Source organism: Chelonia mydas, chromosome 4 (assembly GCF_015237465.2).
Source record: "Chelonia mydas isolate rCheMyd1 chromosome 4, rCheMyd1.pri.v2, whole genome shotgun sequence".
Taxonomy (NCBI): Eukaryota; Metazoa; Chordata; order Testudines; family Cheloniidae; genus Chelonia; species Chelonia mydas.
In genome coordinates this window covers 57296531-57321628 of record NC_057852.1, presented here as the reverse complement: position 1 = coordinate 57321628, position 25098 = coordinate 57296531, and the positions used below count along the sequence as shown (strand labels likewise).

Here is a 25098-nt window from a genome sequence, read left to right as displayed (position 1 = left end):
TAACCTCATCCTTGACAGAATGTCAACACTGATAGGTACACATAAGTTTCTACCTGTTCTGTGACTTCACTGCAGCTGCATTTCAAGACTTTATGTATTGTCCCTTTTCCAAGATGCATGTCGTCGTCTTGGCATTTATTATATATTCAAATGGACTACATCAATTTTCCTAGGTAGCAAGGAGTCTAACCATTCATTCAAATGTGTGCTAGTTGTATGATGTCATCTGCATAAACTAAGGAGCTTAACTCAAGATCATCCAATGTCACGGTCTCCAACTTGTCTTCCTTTCTTAATGTCCAGTTTAAGAACATGATGAAAAGCGATCGTGATTCCATGCCCCCTTGCCTTACACCAAACTTTGACTTGAATCAGTTGCTTGCTTTTCCAATGATTCTTATGGCACTGCAGGAGTCCTCGTACATAGCTTTTATAATTGTAATTATCTTATCTGAAACTTCATATGATTTTGCTACTTTCTATAATGTTTCCTTCCAAACAGTATTACTCTCTGGTCTGGAAGCAGCTGATTCAATTAAGTAGACATCTGAAGGCTGAAGGCATTACAGATGAGAGTTTTTCCAAAGGTGGCAGGTGTAAAGTCCAATGATTTTAAGACAAATAAAGAAATTAGAAGGAGAGGAGGATTGGCTGCAATTTGAAAAAGATTACATTGGTGGGGACACTGCAGAAGACAAACTCATAAGATGCCAAAGAAAATAATGCAAACACCACCACAGTCAGTCGAACCTAGAAGCTGACCACTGACTAGATGGTGGGACATTGTATGCAGGGACATGACCAGGCAGGCCTTAATGAAGGAACAAGCTGGGGATAGGATTTAGTGGTGATGCAGTACTGCTCCCTGTGTCTGCAAAGATGCTTTTGGCTGAAAAAAGAAGAAATTCAGGGTCAGGACTATATTTCTAAGCAAAAAGCATAAATCCTGCTTTCAAATTCTTTTGTTTAGGTTGACTACAAACTTTTTAAAAAATTGGGAAGAAAAAAGTGTTACAGTTTTAAATAGATTAGACATTCAAATTAAATACTGAACACTCAATATATTGATCAAACTAAAAAAAAGATTGTTTGTGTACTGTAAGGTTTATAAGCATTTACGCTTCATTTTGTGCATAACTTTTAAAATCACTAATATAGTCATTGAACTAACATTTAATTCAGTAAAGTCTTTGTTAGATTTTTCAAAATAATCTAAGACTAAATTTGTATGTTTTATGCACAGCAGTGAGTAAGCGGCTGTGCTAGGTGAGGAGTATTTTGCTTACAGCCTTTTTTCACGGTACAGCTCATTTTCTACCTGGGCTGGCTGGCATAGAGGGGAGTGTGGAATCATGGGTCCATTCACTGCCTGTCCCTCTCCTCCCACTCTTTACTCATTTGTTCTCTGGAGGAAGCATTGGCTGTGCAGCCTTTGTTTCCCTCAGCTCCCACAGGTAAGGTTTAATAGTCTTCTAAAGTAATTGCATAGGCAGGAGGTGATCTGTACACCTCCTATTTGTCTGCATGGCTATGTTATGGCTAATCAGCATCTATGGTTGCTGTTTTAAAACAGCATTTATGATATTAGATTATATATAGAAAATACTTTTATCATGTGATGTTATCTTAGATTTCTTAACATCTCTGAATTGTAATATGGAATCATAAAAAGCCTATCATTTATGAATTTTACTTTTTTGTATTTTTTTCCTAGTTATGGAGACAGAAGGATACTACAGTTACCCAGAAGGCTTAGACATGGAGAAACGGTGGGGTCAAGTTTCTCAGTCTGTGAAGTATTCTTCTTCAGGTGCTGGAGAACGGACTGATGAGAGTAACTATATGGAGATTGTAAACGTAAGCTGTGTATCTGGTGCTTTTCCAAACAGCAGTGCTCAAGGAAACAGCAAAGAAAAACCTGAACTACTCCCTAGCCTGCAGCAAGATAATAATCAGCCTGGTATTTTAAACTCTGACATCAAGAGTGAGTCAGACTCAAAGGAACTTTCAACAACTGTAGCTGAATCTATGGGTTTATACATGGATTCCATACGAGATGCTGATTATACCTATGATCAGCAAAATCAACAAGGGAGCATAAGTCCTGGGAAGACTTATCAAAATGTTGAGCAGCTGGTAAAGTTCTACAAGGAAAATGGCCATTGTGCCTCTCCCTTAAACAGTGCAAATAGGCCCTTGATATCTTTGATATCAGACTCTGGAAGTTCTACGAATGGTGGTCTCATGCGCACTATTGTCAAAAGCCCTATAATGTGTCCTGAGAGAACTCCTTCTGGCAGTAGTCCTCAGAACATGACTCCTTCAGTTTGTAGCCCAGCTGGCATTAACTGTGTATCCTCAACTACTTCTACTAATTTTGTACATTTTCCAGTGCACAGCCCAGTCAGCCAGGGAACTCCTTTGTCATGCTCACCTAACATTGAAAACCGGAGCTCTAGATTGCACAGTCCTGCACATGTTAGTAATGTGGGATCTCCTCTTTCTAGTCCTATAAGTAGCATGAAATCACCAATTTCAAGCCCTCCTAGTCACTGCAGTGTGAAATCTCCAGTATCAAGTCCTAATAATATCACTATGAGATCCTCTGTGTCCAGTCCTGCAAACATGAACTCAAGGTGCTCTATTGCCAGCCCTTCCAATACAAATAATAGGTCCAGTCTTTCTAGTCCAGCTGTTAGCACTGTGGGATCTTCTATCTGTAGCCCAGTAAACAATGCCCTAAGCTTCCCTACTTCTGGCACACCTGCTGGACCTAGCACAGGCCAAGATACTATTCCTAGTCCAGAATCAAAAGAGAAAGGTACTCAAGAAATCACATTTCCTAAAATGGAGGAAATGGAGAATGCCATCTCAAACAATTGTGTAGCTGGTCAGATGAATCTTGTTCAGTTTATAAAGCCTGACCCAGATGGAGAATTCAGTAGTTCATGTATTGGAGAAAACAGTAAAATCAACTCTGATTCCCCATTTTCTGTACCAGTAAAACAGGAATCCGCTAAACATTCTTGTTCTGGTGCCTCTTTTAAAGGGAATCAAGCAGTAAATCCATTTCCATTTATGGATGGTTCATATTTTTCATTTATGGACGACAAAGACTATTATTCTCTTTCTGGGATTTTAGGACCACCTGTTTCATCATTTGATGGCAATTGTGAAGGTAGTGTGTTTCCAAATCCAGGCCTACCTGTGGGTATTAAACAGGAGCCTGATGATGGCAGCTATTATCAAGAGAACAGTATGCCATCCTCTGCCATTGTTGGTGTGAATTCAGGTGGACAATCATTTCACTACAGGATTGGAGCTCAAGGCACAATATCTTTATCACGACCTGTTGCTAGAGAGCAGACTTTTCAGCATGTGAGCTCATTTCCTCCAGTCAGTACACTAGTTGAGACATGGAAATCACATACTGACTTAGCATCCAGAAGACATGATGGGTATCCAGTTTTAGAATACATTCCAGAAAATGTGTCAAGGTGAGCAAACTGAAATCCTGTTTTGTTTTTTGTCTTGTTTTGTTTTTTTCATACTACCCAGTGTCTAAATAAATATGACTCTTTGATTATTTTTTTGCACAATTTAGGCTTTATATTTTCTTTTTAATTTCTAAAGCTGCATACATATTTCTTTTCTAGGTGCATTTCAATGATTTATTAGTCAGTTTCTCCATTAACCTTGCTAGCTTTTTGATTCTGGTTTTAATAAGAACAACCTGCATGTTTCATATTCAATATTTAAATACAAAATATATTATCATTTGATGTGATAGTGCTACTTAGTATGTTTTGAGCTTCTACCATGATAAGTATTTTTAATAATGGAGCTTGTTGCCATTACTTTCATGTGCCATATACTGGCTGTTCTTTCTTAGTTGTTGCTTTAATGCTTTGTACTGTTGGTGATGGTCAGAAGGAAATAAACAAAATGAAAATGGTACATTAGGGACTTTAAGTTTTGTGTTATGAACTTGTATCTGTCTTTAATTGACTAAATTTAAAAACTAAGCTTGAGGATCTGTGGCAAACATGTTATTTCTGAATTGTAATTGTATGAACATTGTGGTTTACACAGACAGAGAAATGTCTCCTAAACTGAGGAGGGCTTTAAAGACTTGACACATTTGAAACAACTACAATCTGATTTCCTCACTTCTGGTGAAGTGAAATATGCCAATATCATTTGAATTGTGTACTACTTTTCTGAATCATAAGTAGTCATGCTTTATTAACAAATAGCATATCCATATACTTCAGATGCGATGGTGTGGGTATTTAGGGTATTTAGAATAGAGAAGGTATAAAAGAAGCCTGCAAGTAAGTGCAAATAATTGACTTTAGAATTGTTGATAGTATGCATTTATCATAGTTTTGTAGGAACACCACAAGTGAGTAGTAATAATACTTTGCACTAATGTAAAGCTCTTCAACCTGGGGTCTCAGTGAATTTCATAACAATGGGTATTATTGTGCCTATTTTATAAGTGGGGACACTGGGAATAGAGATTTTGAAGGCCTACTCTACAGAGGTAATGATGAGAACTATAATTAAGCACTGGTGCAGCTATACTGATGATAGTGATGGTGGAAATTGTACTGTAAACAGGACTTAAGCATTTTCATTGTGTTATCTATCTAACCTTGCTCAGAGCACACCTGAGCCCTGTCTACATTACAGCTTGCACTGTTACTACTGCCAGGAGAGCTGCACTGGTGGACTCTTTTTTTTTTTTTTGGTGAATCAAATGTCCAGTTTTTGACAGTGTAGATGCAGCCAGAATAATTTGCTGAAGATTGTGCAGAGTAGTCAGTTGAAGAGTTGGGGACAGAACTCAGGTTTTCCCACCCCAGGTACCTTGCTCTGATAAGTAGTTTCACTACCTTTTGGGAATGCAACATCTATCTTTTCCTTCATGGGGGGGGGAGGAAAATCACAGAAAAATATATTGTATTTATACAGTTGTTAAAAATCTGAAAAATAAAGAATGTTCTAATTAAAAAAAGCAGACTAGAATATACTACTTGTGACTGAAAGAAGGATGGAAATCTGCCTACATGAAGCCTATGGGGCAAAAGACAGAATTAAAGAAATACAAAAATGTTCTTCCCCAAGCCCAATAAACATGTAAATAAACACCAATCCAGTCATTCTTCATCTACCCTATCATTTTCCAAGCCATATTTCATGTTTGCTTTGGCTATTCCATAAAGCACATATTCTGCTGACATAATACAAATTTTTTTTGGTATCTGTCTCAACTAGAAAAGTGTATATTCCACCCCAAATACAAAACTTGGGTATACTGCAGTCCCGCACATTTAAGTTTAAACTATAGTTTTCTGTATCCTAGAATAAAGTTAATTAGAGGATTAGTGAAATATTTAAAGCGGGGGAGGTCATTACTTCTGTAAGTAGTCCTAGTGACACTCATGCAAGTACTCTCATGGCTAAGTGCTACTCATCATGAGTAAGGGTTGCGCATGCTCATATGTTACAATGACTTTTTTTTGTATGTTTCACTTTGTGACATTTTATACATTTATTGTTATGAGCATGTTCACCAACAATTAAATGCCTAAACTGCTCTGTAGGGACATATGAAATGTTAATTGACAATTTGTTTCTACAAGACTGGTAAGAATGTCTTGTGATCTGCCTGTCACGCTAGTCAAGGATAGCTCTATCCACTTATTTGCCTCTATTTAGACCAATAGGTTAATAATCAGTGCCCTCAGACTGAAATCCGAACTCTTGATGCATGTTTGGTATGGGTGTCATTGTCGTCCTTACTATGTATATGACCCAGATCCTGAAATTTTTAACATGTACATATACTGCTGCATCTGTGCAGAGCCACACTGAAGATGTGGGGCTTTCCCTAGGCATAGCGTCCACCCATCTGTTGTATATTTCAGAGTGGGAGCATATATTTTCATTTTCACAGCATAACCCTATTGTGGTGTTAAAACAATACTACTACTTTTTAGCTGTTTGGAATGGCTCTATAATTACAGGTGCAATCGTGGTTCCATCATAAGCCTTCTTTACAAACCCCCTTTCTATAATTTTTTTAAGGGAAACAATCTGACCTGGAAAGAAAATTGTTCTTAGGATGGAGAAGATTTTATTCTTTGTATGAAGTTTGAAAGAAATTTCAGAGGTCATTTTCACATTATAGATTAGTAAATGTCATAGCTCATTTTGAAAGTAGAGTAGATTCTCTTGGATAGTTTTTTAATTCAGAAATGGCTTGCATTTTTTACTTAAAATGTATTGTTGTTTTTCTTAGTATTTGTTACTTAGGATTGTTTTTGAAGGAAAAATTCAAAACATAAAACTTTTGTCTATTTGCTAATATTGTGTGTGGTGTTTCATGGAGATAGGAATCTATTTGCCACAGAGAAACTAATCTCTTTAGTGCAGAAAGAGATCTGTTCAGATGTCAAAATGTAAGTGCAGAAAAACTTTTTTATATAAGATGTTGCATTTTAGGAACTATTTTAGGAATATCTCAGTATTAAGTCTCAATTCACAACCTTAACTCTTTCTCAGTCCCTGTCCACCCTATTAATGGGAGGAGAGGGGAGAACCTCAAGCCATTTCTCTTCAGCACACATATAATGAACGCTAAGATGCCCTCTAACTTACAGCTGCCTTACATGGTAAAGGCATAGGATGGCTGGGCATGGAGCAGAGTTAAATTTAGGTTTTGATCATTAATCTTGAGACCGTTAATGAGAATGAAAACCCCAGTTTAATAGGTATCACAAGTCAATTGTTCTTGCTAACCAGATCTAATAAACATTATCCAGACATGACAGATTCTTGCCACCATGCTGATTATACCCAGTACAAACCATCATCCGGAACATTTCCCTTTTCTCCTCATTTATTTTGTCTTTCATAATTGTTGCTCTTTTGATGTTTAGTCAATAAGGGTTTATTTGTAGAACTAGTACTTAATATGAGGAAAGAAGTGGTTTTCCCATGCAAAAATACATTTTCTTTTGAATTTTATGCTGGTGTGTACAGCATGTCGTTTTTTTTTTTTTTTTTTTTTAAAGAAAAAGAAAAAATTACTTGCATAAAATGTTTGTGTGCATCACACATTTAAATATATTTTTTCAAAAGGAATGGTATCTCTAAGAAATGTTAAAGTAAATAGCAATCACTTACGTTTAGTTGTATGACTTCATTGTGAGAAATGTGCACTCAGAATGGAAAATAAGATTTATTTTTTTAAAAGTGATTGATTGCTCATCTGAGGCAAAATGCAGTTCTAAGTCCCATGATCATGACAGCTGTGTCACTTTCAAAATGGTTAAGGAACATGTCATGGTTGCTTGAAACAACAGTAAAACTGAAAAGTCTGGCGCTGAGGCTTTTTTCATCAAATGTGCCTTTTCCCAGCAACTTACCAGAACACCTGACACGAATATGCTCTCATTTTATTTTATTTTTTTCTTAGTCCTCTTGGTGCAAACAAGCAACCAATATTTCTATAGGTTTACCACTAACAGATTAACTAACATGCGCAGATTTCATGTCCCCCACAGATTTCTTTGCATCCCTTCAGAAAAATGACTTTCTGATGGGGAAGCAAAGGGAAGCCACAAGAGCAGTCATGCGACCCTCCACAGCAGTATGTTTTGGGTGCCCAGGGCAGTTGGCAGAGAGGTAAATCGCTGTGGGGCAGGGGGCGGGACTGGGGAAGACCCGGCTGGTAGTCCTGGCTAGGGTGGGGAGGATAGGACTGCCTCTTCCTCTGCACGGCATCCGGGGCCAGGTCAGACTCACCCAGCTGTAGGAATCTCTGCAAACTCTCCTCTCTCCGTGCCCCCCTCCCCCCGCTTCCTGCACCCATCTCTCCTCAGCTGTAGGAGGAGGGATCCCTGTATAGGGAGCTGCTCCCCCCTCTGCCCAACTCCTGTGCATCCAGACCCCCTCATACCCAGTCCCTCCTACCGAGCCTCACCCCCCTCCTCCCCAGTGAGCCTCACTCTCCCTGCACCTGGATCACCCAATGAGCCACCCGCACCTAGATCCCCACCCCACTGAGCCCCAAGCAGCTGCACCTAGATCCCCACCCCACTGAGCCCCACTCCCCCAGAATCTAACCCCCCACTGAGGCCCCCATACCTAGGCCGCCTGCTGAGCTCTATCATCCCTGGACACCCATGCAGACTCCCATTACCGTTGCACCAAGAATCCCCCCCCCCCCCCCAAAGCCCCTGTGTATCCAGATCCCCCCACACCCAGATTGCCCCACACAGAACCTTCTCAACCCACATGTAGATCCCACCCCCCATACTAAGCCCACTTGGATCCTACCTTGCTGAGCCCGCCTGCCCACACCTGGTGCACCTGGCATGGAGGGGCAGCGCCCTGGTGTGTTTCTGGGGCAGGTCTGGTCCTTGCGCTGTGTCCGGGTTGGGTGCAGCATAACCACTGAGTCAGTGTTCTGGTGGAGAGCTGCACGGTGATCTCCCACCTCTGTGGAGCCAGTGGCCTGTGCTCCCGAATGCCATGCTGGAGCCTCCACGTTTATTTGACAAATAAAATTTGTAAAATTTTAAAATATTGTGTGCAGAATTTTTAATTTTTTGGCACAAAATTTTTACTTTTTTGGTGCAGAATGCCCTCAGGAGTAAGTTTTTATATCATGATTGGGGGGCAGGGAGGAGGGCTCAGAAAGAAAAAGGTTGAGAACCTCGTACTAGAAGACTTTATAGAAAAGTGCCAAGCTGCTAAAATGTTCTCCAAACTTGGCAGGATTTTTCCCCACCTTAGCTTCCCACAAGTATTAGTATGAAAAGTTTGTCACTAAGGGTAGGTCTTCACTACCTGCTGGATCAGTGGGCAGCGATCAATCCAGCGGGGATTGATTTATCGCGTCTAGTTCAGACACGATAAATCGATCCCTGAGCGCTCTCCTGTACTCCAGCACTGCAAGAGGCGCAGGCAGAGTTGACGTGGGACCAGCAGCGGTGGAGACACCACGGTAAGTCGATCTAAGTACGTTGACTTCAGCTACATTATTCACGTAGCTGAAGTTGCGTAACTTGGATCGATTTCCCACACCCCAGTGTAGACCAGGGCTAAGTAATGACTCTTAATGTAAAAGTTTTAAGCTTGCTTACATTTTTTAAATGATCCATTATCTTTATAGCTTATTTATAAATTATTTTTCTAATAATTTTTGGTGTAGTCTTGCTAAAGCAGTAAATTCTGTTTTATTTTTTTTTGTTTTAAATTTCCCTCAATAAGAGAGTAAATGAAAATTACAGGACCATATGAATATTTGAGGCCAAATTTTCAAAGCGTTCCTCAGCTGTACCTATGTGCATTTGTGTGTCCAGTGGCCCACTATTTTTGTTTCCTCAGTTGTTTGGGGGCTTTTTGTGCTCACAAATTCAGATTTTGTAAATACATAGCACAACATTTACAAGATCCTCTGAAAATTTGGCTTTTGAGGCTTAATTTTCAATGGAAAAAAATATTAATGCAAGATAATTTCTGTTGGATGCTGCATCCAAAAAATTGTCAGTGAAAGGTCCACATGGAGCAAAATATGTAACATGGATTTTTGTGCCCTAGAGAGAGCTGTGTGTTTAAATCTGTGTATCCACAACATTGTCTCTTTTACGGTTTTTAGTAATGTTTTTGTCTTTTATGAAAATCTGGAGGTCAGAAAGGTCATGGGATATGGAAACACAGTGGAAGCTTGACAATTTTCCCTAATTACTGAATTTTGTAAATTAGTGAGTAACTGAAAGAACACACAGAAAACTAGGATACTGCAACACAAATTTATTTGGTTAATTTAATATGAAAATAGCATAGTATTATACAATCTCGTCATGTACTTTCAGTAATATAAGACCTCATTACAGAAGTCTGCTATTAAATCTTTGCTGAGAAGTGAGAAGATGGCACCAATTTTTGTGTGCAGATTCTAAAATATGCAGGTTAAAGAAATCTGAATTAGCAAAATTCTACTGAAAATACAAATTAGTTCATAATTTTAATAAGGATTGGAAAACTGTGATTTCTGAAATGTCCTGTATGAAAACCATTACAGCTTTATATATGCACTGTAAATGTGGTTCGATTATTGGACATTTGACTGTTATAAAGATATTTGCATATCGGTACATTTATTGCAATAGTGAGACTAACATTGTAAAGCCTTTACTCAGGCAGTACTGAAATAGTCTACAGTGGGAGTAGGGTGGGAGGCCTAGAGTCAGTAAACCATCCGGGTTCAGCAAAGCATTTAACTTTAATGGAAGTCAAGCATGTGCTCTATAGGGTTGGATTTAAATACTTAAGTGCTTTACATAGATTACTGTTGGGTTTAGTATCTATATTTGTAAGGAATGCTTCTTAAAGATATATTTTATTGTAAACTACCATAAGCACTATAGCTCTTATAATAGTAAAAGCTAGAATTGATGTAAGGCTGATTGAAATAAAAATTCGTTTGGGGAAAATATTTTAACAGAATGTTAAGGTTGATAGGACAAGCACTGAAGTTGGAAAATGCAAACATTAAAGCTGCACATAGAGACTTAACTCTCTCATCTGGTAAATATACATTATGATGTGGGTAGACAAGGGTGGTGAAAGTAATACATTGATAGAATAGAGGGGACATTCAAAGCAGACATATAAAAAAACAAACAAAAACCACTTCCAGTTGTGAAGTTTATTTAATGTTAATTCGATATGCCTCACTCACATCTGGCAGTTGCATTACAGAGTAGTATGTGCATGAATTACTTATTTGAGATGCGTGTGCCTCCAAGGTGGAGATGTGGCATCCCTTGTTACAGCAACGCTGACCAGCAGTGTGTTAAGAGAGGAATCAAAGAATAATTCAGTTCTGCATAATTTATCAATGGTAGTAACTTAAGCATTGTTACTGGAGGTGTTTAAATGCGCCCTTACTAAAACACTGCGTCATTTGCCTCATGGTTAGCTTATCGTGCTGCAAAAGGGAGGGGAAGGGCACCCCTTTTCAGTCATCACCAAATCCTGCTTCTTGTTGCAGTGGAGCTGCACTGGTTTTGCTGTGACTGGAGCCTCTATGGCCTAGGTGGGAACAGTATGACTTGCTCCATAAAGCACAGGATTGGACTGTAGCTCAGGAAGTTCCTATTATCTATGAGACATCTTTGAAATACAGGCATTAACTTTAACAAAGTTTTCAAATAAGGTTACAAACTTACTTTTGAATGGTAGTTCTGGCCTAGTTATTTCTTGCAACTGAGGGTTTACTAAAACATTTAACAAGTAATAGGAGGGTGTTTTATTAAAGAATACAGTATGAGTTTGTTTTTGAGTACTTCTTGAAAAATTTATTGTAGGAATTAAAAAGGAAATCATATAGTAAAAAGATAAATGTAATTTATAAAAATGTTCTTCCTGTGATTCTCAGAACATTTTTATAAACTAAAATATCTCAGTTTAAATTGAGATAAACCCCACTGTTTCTTTGGTTATATATTTTTGCAAGATACTGTTTCTTTGAGTTATATTACAACAGAAGTTCCAAAGGTCACAAAAGACTAACTTGCAATTGAGTTTTATATCTTTTAGGACTGTCGACTTAATCGCAGTTAACTCATGCGATTAACTCAAATTAATCGGGATTAAAAAAATGAATCATGATTAATTGCAGTTTTAATTACACTGTTAATAGAATACCAATTGAAATTTGTTACCTAGCTTTTGGATGTTTTCCTGTTTTTCAGATATGTTGATTTTAAATTACAACACAAAATACAAAGTATACAGTGCTCACTTTATATTACAAATATTTGCACTATAAAAAAGATAAACAGAAGAAATAGTATTTTTCAGTTCCCCTCGTACAAGTACCATAATGCAATCTCCTTATCGTGAACCTTTAACTTACAAATGTAGATTTTTTTTTTTGTTGTTGTTGTTACATAACTACACTAAAAAAACCCCAGAACAATGTGAAACTTTAGAGCCTACAAGTCCACTCAGTCCTACTTCTTATTCAGCCAATCGCTAAGTCAGACAAGTTAGTTTATGTTTACGGGAGATAATGCTGCTGGCTTCTTATTTACAATGTCATCTGAAAGTGAGAACAGGCATTCGCAGGGCACTTTTGTAGCCGGCAGTGCGAGTTATTTACGTGCTAGATATGCTAAACATTCGCATGCTCTTTCGTGCTTCAGCCACCATTCCAGCTGATGATGCTCGTTAAAAAAAAGTGTTAATTAAATTTTGACGGAACTCCTTGGGGGAGAATAGTATGTCTCCTGCTCTTTTTTACCTGCATTTTGCCATGTATTTCATATTCTAGCAGTCTCGAATGATGACCCAGCAGATGTTGTTTGTTTTAAGAACACTTTCACTGCAGATATGACAAAATGCAAAGAAAGTACCTGTGTGAGATTTCTAAAGATAACTATAGCAGTCAACCCAAGGTTTAAGAATCTGAAGTACCTTCCAAAATCTGATTGGGACAGGATGTGGAGCATGCTTTCAGAAGTCTTAAAAGAGCAACACTCCGATGCGGAAACTACAGAACCTGAACCATCAAAAAAGAAAATCAGCCTTCTGCTGGTGGTATCTGACTCAGATGATGAAAGTGAACATGCGTCGGTCTGCACTGCTTTGGATTGTTATCGAGCAGAACCCATAATCAGCATGGATGCTTGTCTTCTGGAATGGTGATTGAAGATGAAGGGACATATAAATCTTTAGCACATCTGGCACGTAAATATCTTGCGACACTGGCTACAACAGTGCCATGAGAATGCCTGTGTTCACTTTCTGGTGACATTGTAAACAAGAAGAGGGCAGCATTATCTCCTGCAAATGTAAACAAACTTGTTTTTCTGAGTGACTGGCTGAAGAAGAAGTAGGACTGAGTGGACTCATGGGCTCTAAAGTTTTACATTGTTTTGTTTTTGACTGCAGTCATTTTTTGTACATAATTCTACATTTGTAAGTTTAACTTTCATGATAAAGAGATTGCACTACAGTACTTGTATGAGGTGAATTGAAAAATACTATTTTATTTTTACAGTGCAAATATTTGTAATCAAGAATCCATATACAGTGAGCACTGTACACTTTGTACTTTGTGTTGTAATCAATATATTTGAAAATGTAGAAAACATCCAAAAATATTTAAATAAATGGTATTCTATTAACAGTGCGATTAATTGTGATTAAGTTTTTTAATCGCTTGACAGCCCTAATTTCTTAACTGTGAATTAAGCTTCTTCAATTACATTAGAATGTGTTAACTGTTCACTGTCTCTCTAAATCTCTAGGTCTATAAAGTACTGTACTACATCTTTTGCTTCAGGAAAAATACTATAAATTTTAGGTTTTGGTGAAACAAATTAAGGCTATATGACATATACATATAGAGAAGGTGGAAGTTGCCATACAAACTGTAAGAGGCTAATTAATTAAGATGAACTATTATCAGGAGGAGAAAAAACCTTTTGTAGTGATGATCAGGATGGCCCATTTAGACAGTTGACAAGAAGATGTGAGGATACTTAACATGGGGAAATAGATTAGTACTTTTAAAGTAATTTTTCAAAAATATTTAATTAGATACTAGAAAGAGTGTTTTTTCCTTGAGTTGGAATGTTTGAACAAAAACTGATCAGAATTAATGGATGGACTACAAAAGCTCTATGGAGAAAACTTTGCTCTCCTAGATTCACATCTAAAACTCTTGTTATGGACAGTGAGGGTTGACCACAGATCAAGATGTTTTATGGCCCTAAAAATAGCAAATTTGTGATTTAACTTTTGAACGTTTTGGTAAATTTTTTCCCCATCATTCCACAAGTTTACATTCTGACTTCTAAACAAGACTTGTTTGTTTACATACAGAAACATAACTATTTTTAAATAGTCCCCCAATGGAAAAATTTGATATAGGCACTTCAGCCATTACCACACAACTTCTTTTCCGGCATTACCTGTGCATATATTTAAAAATTTGTTATTCAGACCCTCCAGTTGCAAGATTTTTAAAAAATAAGTTTCACCTTTTTAAAATCTGCCTTTGATTTTTGAGAATTTAATGAGAAGCCCTCCTCCTCATTTGATGTGTGGTTATATCAGATTCAAAATGAAACTTTAAATGCACACTTCCCCCACTTCACTGCTCAGAAGGGAAATCCAGTTACTTACCTGGTATGTGCACCATCTCTTCTTCTCCATTCTTCCTCCTTGTAATTGTCTCCCCCTTTGTGCTCTACCCTTCATGTTCCTGGCTGTCCCAAGCATTCACTTCTTCCCATACTTCCCTTCCTTTCCCCTCACAGTTAGTTTCCTACCATTCACATTCTCCTTCTCTGCCATTCCTATTTCCTATCATACCCTCAGACTCCCTTCTGTTCCGCCTTTTCCCTGACTGTTCTCCATCTCCTTCCTGATGCAACATGAGAAACTTTAAAAACAAAAATCATCAACTATTGTGCATCTCATGATAAAATTGTGAGTTGGTGACATTGCTTTTCCCCACAATCCTTGTCTTTCCACCCTCTCTGACCAAAATATCCATTTGCTCTTAGCTGCCCCAATGCCCACACGCCTGCCTAGAGGCAACTCTGCTTCCACCCTACATATCAACTATCACAATGTCACATACCAGCATCAGCACTCACCTTTATCCTGTGACCAGCATGAGTTGTAGGCAGGTGGTTTGGCAACAAGATCTCTCTCACTATACTCCAGGGAGTGGGAATGCTCCATTCTCAAATGATTCTCCCCATGAAAGTACCAGAGGTTCTTCTATCCCCCTCTCACAGATGAGGGATGGAGAACCATGGCAGTCTTATGTGCCCCTCTAGGGGGCCACCATGGCCTCTGTCTCACTGAAAATGGGGGATGGGGAATCGGGGTCGTTCTGTCTTTCCTCACTTCAGAGGCATGGGGAGGAGACAGAGAGGGCTTTTAGAAACTGAATGGCGTTTGGTGCTGGAAGAGCAAACAGGAACTTCTGTCTGTGCTGATTCTTCTGTCTGTCCTGCTTTCAGCTGTGTTTGAATCCCAGAGCTGAACTTTGAGCAGACAAAAAGATCAAAACTCTTCTTGCCTGGCTTGACTGCATTTCAGCAGGATACTGATAGGACCTCACTATGCCCCTTTTATAGACACTGAATTAAAAACAACTGAAACAAATGCTAGAGAATCTTTTTGTCTTACTAAGTTTCTGCTTCTATAGCATTGTTATGCAATGAAGTTTTTTTTTTTTTTTTTAACTTTTGCAAAAAATGGCTGGACCCTGCTCTTTCTGAAATGAATGAGAGTTTTGCTATTGATTTCCTTTTGGGCATTCCTGCTCCTACTGTAAGGTAGCTAACTGTGACTATCTTCTAAGTTTGTCATGCTTTTTAATATTTATGCATTGTTTGATCGGGAATTACTAAGGTGTCCTGTTTTGGGGGGTGACGGGGGGTTTTGAACACCTTTTTTGAGAGTTTAGTTTAATTTAACAGAGAATGCACTGCGTATTTTATATGGGAATAACCTTGGTATGAATTGTATTATCTAAATAGTTCCAAATTTTTTATACAGAAAATAAGGACTGCACAGATAACATACCTAAGTTTTAGATTTCATTTTACTTCTAGATCAGAATTTTTCAGTCAGATACTTGCTAGGACAACATTCAGTCTAGTCAGTTATGAATTAAACTATGACTTAATCTTATTTCAGAAAAAAGCTTTTATCTCTTTTGGGCTTTTTTTCTATTGTACTGCTCTTATGAATTACCTTTTAGTATTTGAAATCTTAACTCTTTATGATCCATGGTAACAGGCAGGGCATGTTTTTAAAGGTGAATTATCCAAGGACAACTTGAATGTCAATTTTTGTTGTCTGACAAGAAAATATGGTTGTCACAGTTAATTAGCATCTGCTTTCATTTATTTTAAGATGAAGCTGTTTTGTGCAAATATTGTGCGTCACCCAAGGCCAAGATGATATCTGATTGGACCTGCATTTAAAAACTGTGGTTGCACTGAATGACCAACACATCAGATTGAGGCTGAAAATTTACCTTCCACCTCTTGCTTTTTTTTTAAACAGCACCAAATGAAGATTGCATTGCACCTTATACTCTACTGCACTTTGGGAGTAAAGTGAGTGTAATTATATATGTACACTTCTCCTGGAGGGTAGTATAAGCTACCAGGATAGTAAATTATTTATTTAGCTTTTTAAAAAATTTATTTAGCTTTTAAAAAAAAAAAAAGCAAAAAGATTGTCAGACATGAGATCAGTTTTGTAGTTGCAGTTCAGATATGCTCATCAGTCAATGGACTCAGAATTTTTAAGCATAAGCCAGTAACAGGGAGTAAATCAAATTTGTCCACAGTGGGATTTTAGTTTTCCTAGGCTGTCAAATTATAGGTTTTTTTTCTAGTTTTTTTGCAAATGTTTTTTCTGAATTCCATATTATCCTAACATGATACTGCAGTTATGTGGAACCTGTAAATAGACTACATTTCCATTTCTTTTTTGTCTGTCTTTTCATGTGTTGCTGCTGCCTTTTTATGAGGGGTAAGGATGCAGATGGCACTGAAAAATTACTTTTTTTTTTTTAATGCATCTACCTAAATCTACATTGCTATTCCAAGAGTGCAATGCTGAAATGTATGCCTTGCATGAATGTAGAAGTAACTTTTAAATATTTTTTCTTTTGCCTGTTTTTCTTTAATAATTTTTAAGACTATTGAAACATACTGTGAAACAAGTTAAGTAATAGCACGGTTTACCTGCTTGTTTATCTCATAAGGGTGGAGACACATTAATTCAAATCAATGGAAATAAAAAGTACTATCTTTTGGTGCTGAAACTTCATAATCTCTGTTTTTCCATTAATTTATTGTTTAGAATAGATTGAGCTATGTTTTTAAAGAGGCTGCTCATGAAATTTAGAGATCGCAGTGTAGGATTCTGAATCCCTTTAAATTGGTTTGAGCAGTTAGCTAGGCAAAGCTGCGGTCTGTTCAGAAGAGTTTTTGTAATCATGCTTCGTTTCACAATGGCAGATTCAGGCCACAGAGGACAAGGGGTAGCAGTTATGCTTAGTTCATATTTAGATAGATCTAAAAGCCCATATTTTCAAAAATGTACATTTAAATAGCGTGTGTAAATCCTGAAGTGCTTGCACAAGTCAGAAATTTGTAAATACACATCTGTGTACTTCATAACCCTCACTTATATGTGCACACTGACAGCACTGCTCCCATAAATCAGGCCATTTTGAAACTTTGTGTCATAGTCTAAAAGTCCCAGTTTACTCTGGCAACATCTTGCCTTTAAAAATCAATCTTGGTTTGTATACTTAGCTGTTTTATTAACACTGTTATAAACTATGGGGTGATAAAGAGAGTATTTTAAGATTAAGCTGTATTCCTAGTTCAAGGACAACTGGCGATCTGATTTGAAAAACATCAGAATTGAAGCTGGAAACGAAAACTGGCCTCTTTGATAGTATTTACAAGGAAACTATGAAAACTGGGGGAAGAGGACCTTGCACTTCTGAGACAATGCATCATGACAATAACCTTTTAGCTGTGCAGACTGAGGACTTGGTTCAAAAGAGGATTTTAGCATTATTTATGCTGTCTATAGAAAAAAAATCACAAAACAGGGCGCAATTGTCAGGTATTTTTATTTTTTTTTAAGGAGTAGAGCAGTTTGACTATTGCAAACTAAGAGCAAATTTCCCACTTACTTTAATGTGGTTCTATCAATAGTATATATGAGCAGTCAATTCTGTTACTCTGACTGTATCCAAAATTGTACTACAGAGTATAGTCAGGCATGGTGTATTTGCTTATTTACATTATGTATGCGTTTGTATATGCACTACATCTATGAGTCTTGCTACTCTTAAACTGAGGATACGGAGAGCGTGCACTGAGGTTTTGCACCTCCAGGGAAGTTTCATGCACCCAACCAGGGAGGGAATTCTTGGGGGAAGGGAGCTGGGATTCCCTGGCTAAACATCTCCCTGCAATGAACTGTATAGGGATATTGCAGCAGCAATTGGAGGCTGCTGCAGCCCTGAGATGCCAATAGAGACCACAGAGCTGCTCCATTCATAGCTTTGCAGCCCTGGGGAAGATTCTGTTCCCCATGTCCCCTGCGGACCTCTTCAGTTTATAGTGTGTTTATTCAGGTGTGGTGGGGGAGGATTGCACCTTGGTTTGAATTATTTTTAGCACCAAGCCTTTTTTAAGTTAATAATTAAAAACAAATATTGGTCAATAAACATTCTTTAAGGATTTGGTTTACAAAAAAGTTACTTAAATGAGTAACCTGTTAACACTTTACACCAAGCCTTTATCATAGACCAACATGCTGTAAAACGTGAGGTAAAACCACATTTCAGCAGGATTAGCTGTGTAAACCCTGTATAACTGAACCATCAGATTCCTTCAAATACACTGTGGAATAACTGAATAATTTAAATAAATTCAATTATAATTCCTTAAATCTGTATTTGAATTTGTGCAAACTAGCTGGAAGATGAACAAAGTGTGTGGGGGAGGGGGAGTCAGACATGTCAGTTTCTATTCAGTATATGGAAGTAAATATTGGATACTACCCAAAATTTTATTACCACTGCCAGCTAACTCTTAAAAAAAAAAAAAAAAAAAAAAAAAAAAATTGCAATGAAATAATGTATTTGATTTGCACTTGTTTTGTAACTAAACTTTTCATGTCTCGAGACTGTTTGTTTGAAATTTACATTTTAAAAAATCGATATCAACTTAGTGTAGGCACAGTGTGCCTCAGATGGCACGGGACCAGGATTTATCATCAAATTTGGTCCACTGGTCCATCATTAGCTTCCCCAGTCCAGGGAGCGCAATGTGAACATTGATGCATGCCCCCGACGCCAGAATTGACATTAAGACATATATTAGACGCCACATTTTTGACTGATTAAATATTGGTCAATGACAGTGTCAGTCTGCAGAAATGGATAATATAAAGTGCTGTTATTCATTTCAAATTAAACGTTTGGAGGAAGGGAGGGGCCTCTAACCTTCGCATTTTAATATGTTTTGTACAAAAGTGAATTTATTTAAAAGAAATCAGGAGTGAGTTATATGGTGAAAAGAATGTGTAACTATTAGCAATATAAAATTTGTTTTTAAAGTGGGACCGGTCTGCAACAACAATCGATTTTAAGATTGCCATATTTTTATCAATGAACTCACCCCTGTGCAGAGGGCCAGCAACAGTGTTGACACCATTTTTGGCCTGAACCTGATGACCTTCTAAGTGCAGCATTCCTCTTCTATACCAGGTGTTTGGAAATGGAAAGGAATTGTAATTGTAGCCATGGGAAATTATTCAAGGGGGAGGGAAATTTGAGGTGGGTTATTTTAAATTGTTGCACTTTTATTTATAAGTTACATCAGGAGATCCAAGAACATATGGATGGGCTTCCTTTTTAGCACTGCTATAAATAAAAATAAAGTCTAAGTACCAGAACAGGGACAATGGAACTTAAGTGATGAATAAGCCTTGTGCTGTCCTTCTGTACAGGAATAAATTTCCCCCATTTGAGATGGTAAAAACATCCACATGTGGTATACACACACATGCGTGTGCACACATTATACCACTGATTTGTCAATAAAATAAAGCAAAAGTGTTTGGTGGTATAGGCAGCTTAGTTAGATACTGCCAAGTAGTAATAAATTATGCAAACCAATTTAATAGATCAAACTGCCTTGTATTGAAAAACAAGGCAATCTTATGGATCAATACAACTTTATAAAAGCAAACTTATTGCATTGCAGCTAGTTATACATTGTAAAGGCTGGATAAATTCATTTTAACATGGAATGAAACGGAATCAAAAGTATTGAATTTTTTTACCTTATGTGCACCTTATATACTCGTGAGGCTTATGCTATTTGAGTCAAATATAATTAGTTTATTTCCAAATAAAATATAAAGTTGCTTTAATTAATATGGTACCTTTTTCTAACATTTTCATTATGCTGGCTTCCTAATATTTTAAAATTTGGTTATTTACTACTTTACATGAAAATGGATAAAATAAGAAGGAAAAAAAATTAAAATGTTCTTGTATATTAGAAAGGATATTTTGTTCTATGATTCTTCTGTATGTGTAGCAGTCTGTTTTTTCTAATACACCAATAATATCATTCTTAGGTTCTTGAGACCTTCCACAAAACTCTCAGAAAGTTTCCTTTTCATTATTCTCAGATCTTCTGTACTCTGACAACAAAGTCTTCTCCTATTGCAGTTGTAAATACACACAACTGATCCACTTCCTGGGCCTATATTAAGTCCTCCCTGCTCTCAGTAGGTATGGGGTTTATGTACCCCGTCACAGGTACCTTACATTCCCAAAGTTCCTAAAAGAAGTAAATGCATTGGGCAGTAATTCTTGGTTGGGGGATGTATTACCTTTTTTCCACTATGCAGAGTACACCAAATTCGGAGGTGACCTAAGTGATGGCATAAGTTACATGTCAGAAAATCAGTGTACATCATGTACTGGTAATTTGCATACTGAAGGGGCAGAAGATTAGATGTTTCAGATCATAGCAGGAATAGTAACAGCATCAGGAGCAGGAAGGAATAAGGAAATGAGAGACTATGAAACAGAAAGGAAAATTAATAAGAATGTGGAAGGAGAGGGAAAAACAAGAAAATCAAGATAGGTATTGGCATAAAAACTTGGCATATAATAAATATAATATAGTGGGGAAAATCCTGAGAGGTATTAGGTACTCTCCATTCTCTTTGACATCACTGAGAGTTGTGTCCCAGATCTCTCGGGATTTAGTTCAACACATTTAAAAATAGGTTAATCTCTTTCAGTAGTTATAATCTAAGGAACAACAGTAAATCTAAAAGGGGATTTTGGTACTGTGTTCTTTGACTCCTGATATCTTACCTGGCTGGGTTAAGGACCCCTTAATATGTTCTGTATTGGGAGCACTACAAGTGTATTAGTTCATAAGGGCATATATTAAATCCTCTGTCAGTTAATGGAAGAATATTTTACAGTCATCTGCCACTCAGTAGAAAACCTTGAGCTAATGTTTTTTTTTCATTAGCTACACACACAAACATGCAATTCAGTAGGACTTTGTTCTGTATGTTACCTTGACTATTACATGTAAATTGTCCTAAACAATTTTGCTGTTATAAGTTTCACATTGTGGTGTTTAGATGCTGCTTGTAATTATTAGAACTGGGAGCACTGGCTTTTGGGAGTCTGAAAGGACAGGAAACAGGAAGGGGTGGGGAAGTTGAGGAGGCTGAGTGAGAGCTACCGAGGGTGCAGCAGCAGCTTGGTAAAGAGGTTTCCACTTTAAAAATAAAGTCCTGTTGAAGTTTTAGTAATTTGCCTGGTTCCTATAACATTTTGGTGATGAGGATGGATCTTCTGCCTCTGAACCCACCTGCACTCTTTCTGCAAAGCCCAGGTGAGCCTCCAATTGCTTTTACTGCCTGGTTCCATATGTTTGAGACTTATCTGCTTGCAATCACTGCTACAGAGATTTCTGAAGAAAGCGTGCCCTGCCAATCCACTGCCTTGGAGCAGAAGGGCAGCGTATAGTTTACACTTTTCCCCTTGCAGACGATAAATATGAGACTGCACTCACTGCACTAAAGAACTTTTTTGTGCCAACAGTGAATGTAGTAGCTAATCGCTACAGATTTCGCCAGCGTGAGCAGAAAACAGGGAAGACTATAATACAGTGTATTGCTTCCCTGAGGAGTCTGATTGTAACTTGTGACTTTGGGATGAGATGATTAAAGACCAGCTCATTGAGAAAACAACCATGCTTCGTGTAAGAGAACACTTATTTCTTGAACCACAACTTACACTAGAAAAAGCAATAACCATTGCTACTCAGATTGAGTCAGCTACAGCTGAAGCCAAAATAATGATCATGGATACAGGAGGCACAGTCCAGGCTATTACTCCTTTGCAGAAAAGTTCACTAGCGTTAAAGACGAACGATTACAAGTGAAAAACTAATGGAAAACCACTGAATCAGCAAATTCAAAATACAGTAAAAGCATGCGTTCGCTGTGGATCTCCACAACACCTTGCAAGCTACACAGGATGTCCAGCAAAAGTAGCTCAGTGCAATCATTGCAAAAAAGATTGGGCATTTTGCTGAAGTATGTCGCAGCAGCCAGTTCAATTAACAGGTGCATGCAGTTACAATACCAGATGTTACTGTGCTGAGTGTGGACAAAATCACTACTGCACATATACCAGAACAAATAAAGTGCACTGTAAACATTTCCACCATACCTTCAGGCAAATCACACTCTATTCAGCTAATGTTGGACACTGGCTCAGCAGTATCTATACTACCTGATCCCATCCTCATCGCCAAAAATGTTGTAGCAACCAGGCAAGGTACTAACAAACTTCAACAGGACTTTATTTTCAAAGTGGAAACCTCTTTACCAAGCTGCTGCTGCACCCTCAGTAGCTCTCACTCAGCCTTCTCAACTCCCCCCCCCCTTTCCTGTTTCCTGTCCTTTTAGATTCACAACAGCCAGTGCTCTCAGTTCTAATAATTACAAGCAGCATCTAAACACCACAATGTGAAACTTATAACAGCTCTAATTTGGGGCTGTCTACATATCCAACATGAGGGGAAAGAATGTGCATCAATCTTGATTGTTGTGTCTGACTTACAGAACTTTAGCTTACAGGTGGGGAAATCTCTAGTTGGTGGCCTGATTCTTTCACGTACATTGGTTTTATACAAATGCACCTCTGCTGGTGTGAGAGAACTCAGCTCAATACTTCCTGTATAAAAGGAGATCCATGAGCTATCAGCCTGCCCAGTAATGACATACTCACTTGTAGAGAGCCTTTGTTGGTATTTGAATCTCCATTAATCTCAACTATATAGGTGTGTATATAGTATGAATGAAATCTTATCTCCCTGAGAAACGCAGAACTCTGGGGTCTAGTTGTGCCCACAGTTTGTGTGTGTAAGTAAAGGGAGGAGGAACAAGGCATTGAAAAATTTGGTTGACCAGTTCATGTCTGAGTTTTTGAGTCTATAAATAGAGTCCAGCAGAATATTTCTAGCTAGTTCTGGGGAAAGTCAGCAGCCATGCAAGGGGATTGGCTCTGCTCCCAGAGGAAAAAAAAAATCCTAGGAGGCCTATTGAAAATCCAAGCAGTGGAATCAATAAATTAGAAATTTCCTCCATTGGGGCTTCAGTTTGTTGTCAGCCCTGTGTATTATGAGCAACAGCCATATCAGCAGTCTGATATAAGCCTTTAAAAGATCCAGAAACGTAGCAATAACAAGAGGGAAGTCAGAACTCTGCATTCAGTGGTGTACATAGTTGTTGGAATGACTATAGTACAGTGTGCCCTCTTTGTGTTAGGTATATTAGAGAAAGGAAATTAAAGAGATAAAACTGAAAGCTAAATTTTTAGTAATAATGGAAAATAATTTTTTTATGAATTGGAATTTAAGGATTTTGTTTTTAAAAAAGGAAAGGACTCAGTGACATTTTAATATGCAAACTGGTTGAATTATCTTTTGAATCCAGAAACCGGAATATACAGAGAGGCAAATTCTACTTCTGCAATTGTAGGGGAAGCTTCTAGAAAAGTAATATTGACATAATTGAGAGAGTTTATGCAAAACAGCTCTCAAATTTCCTTTTCAAACCAGTTCAGTGTAATGTAACTTTTTGGATAATTTAAGAGTTAAATTAATTTAACCAACTGGAGATTTTTCTGTGATATTTAAAACTATTTTATAGTCTAGTGATACTGCAGTTATGGTTGAGGAGATGCTTTCAGATTAAAGTCTCTTCCATTATTTGTCATTGGTAAAACAATCAGACAACTAACTGTGAACCTTGGGCTTTGATCATGCAAATGTGTGAGTAATTTAGTACATATGAGTAACTCTCGACATATCAGTAGACCCAGACTTCTGAGGTGAATAGTTATTCATTTGCGTAAATGTTTGTAGGACTGGGGCCTTCAACTGCTGTGATTTTCTGTATAGTAAATGAGTCTGTGGAGAACAATATTAACCACAGAAATGGTGTGTCTGCCCTGGATGGGAAGAACTAATGACAACATTGTTGCCGTTTTGACTTCTAATGGTCAACTGTTTTTTTCAAGTAATATCAGACTACTGATTCTATATTGAATTGTTAAGACAACAATATAGGCTGGAGCTATATTGAATTGTTAAGACAACAATATAGGCTGGAGCTATGAGTGATCTCAAGAGTTTGTCTGCTGACAATTATTACAAAGTGTCTATGCCTGGTTGCAGTTGCAGCTTTAGTTTTATAATAAAAAAAAAAAATCAAATAGCAAATCAAATACAATAAAATACTGAGTGCTGCAACACTCAGTGCTACTTTTCTTTAGGGCATGTCTGTATTTGCCATTTAAAGCGCAAAAAGTCCCCTTGCGCCAAAACCGTGGGAGTGTCTACACTTGCCAATGACTTTTTGTGGTGAAACTCAGAAATTTCACTGCAAACAGAAAACCACCTCCACAAGAGGTGTACAGTTCTTACCAGTGATACTTTTGTGGTGATGTGCAAGTGAAGACACGTTCTTCCTGTTTACACAGCTTTTAGCCTCCAGAGCATATCCCATAGTGCCCAGATGACCACTCTGGCCAGCAGCTCTGCTGCTCTGACACCAGGTAAACAGACCTCCATCCTTCCCCCTGTAAAGCCCTGGGAACTTCCCTTCCTGTTTTCTTGGTTCCTGTTTGTCTGCTCACTTATCTGTCTAGGTGAGAGTGGCTGCTCCAGGGAGCAAAGGATTCCCTGCTTGGAGCAATGCTGCGCTACGGGAGCTGATCCGTGTTTGGGGAGAGGCAGCTGTGCAGGGACCCAGGATGCCCTGCGATCAAACCCCTCCCCCCTTCCCACAAGACCTGACCTATCAAAATGGAGAAAGCTGCACTGTGGGGTAGCTGCCCTCAGTGCGTTGCTCTCATTGGAGGTGGAAGTGCTGCAAATGTGAACACTATCTGACGCCGGTGGA

The 25098-nt window shown here is 38.0% G+C and overlaps 1 protein-coding gene across 12 annotated transcripts in view; it reads left to right on the top strand.

The window, feature by feature from the left end:
* Positions 1 to 25098, top strand: part of NR3C2 (nuclear receptor subfamily 3 group C member 2) — a 268073-nt gene that overhangs the window by 10718 nt on the left and 232257 nt on the right. For all 12 annotated transcript variants that reach the window (XM_043545794.1, XM_027818092.3, XM_037897371.2 and 9 more), the window contains one exon: positions 1715 to 3497. In XM_043545794.1, the coding sequence (XP_043401729.1) occupies positions 1717 to 3497 (1781 nt within the window). In that variant the 5' untranslated portion in view covers positions 1715 to 1716. The remainder of the gene's footprint in view (positions 1 to 1714; positions 3498 to 25098) is intronic.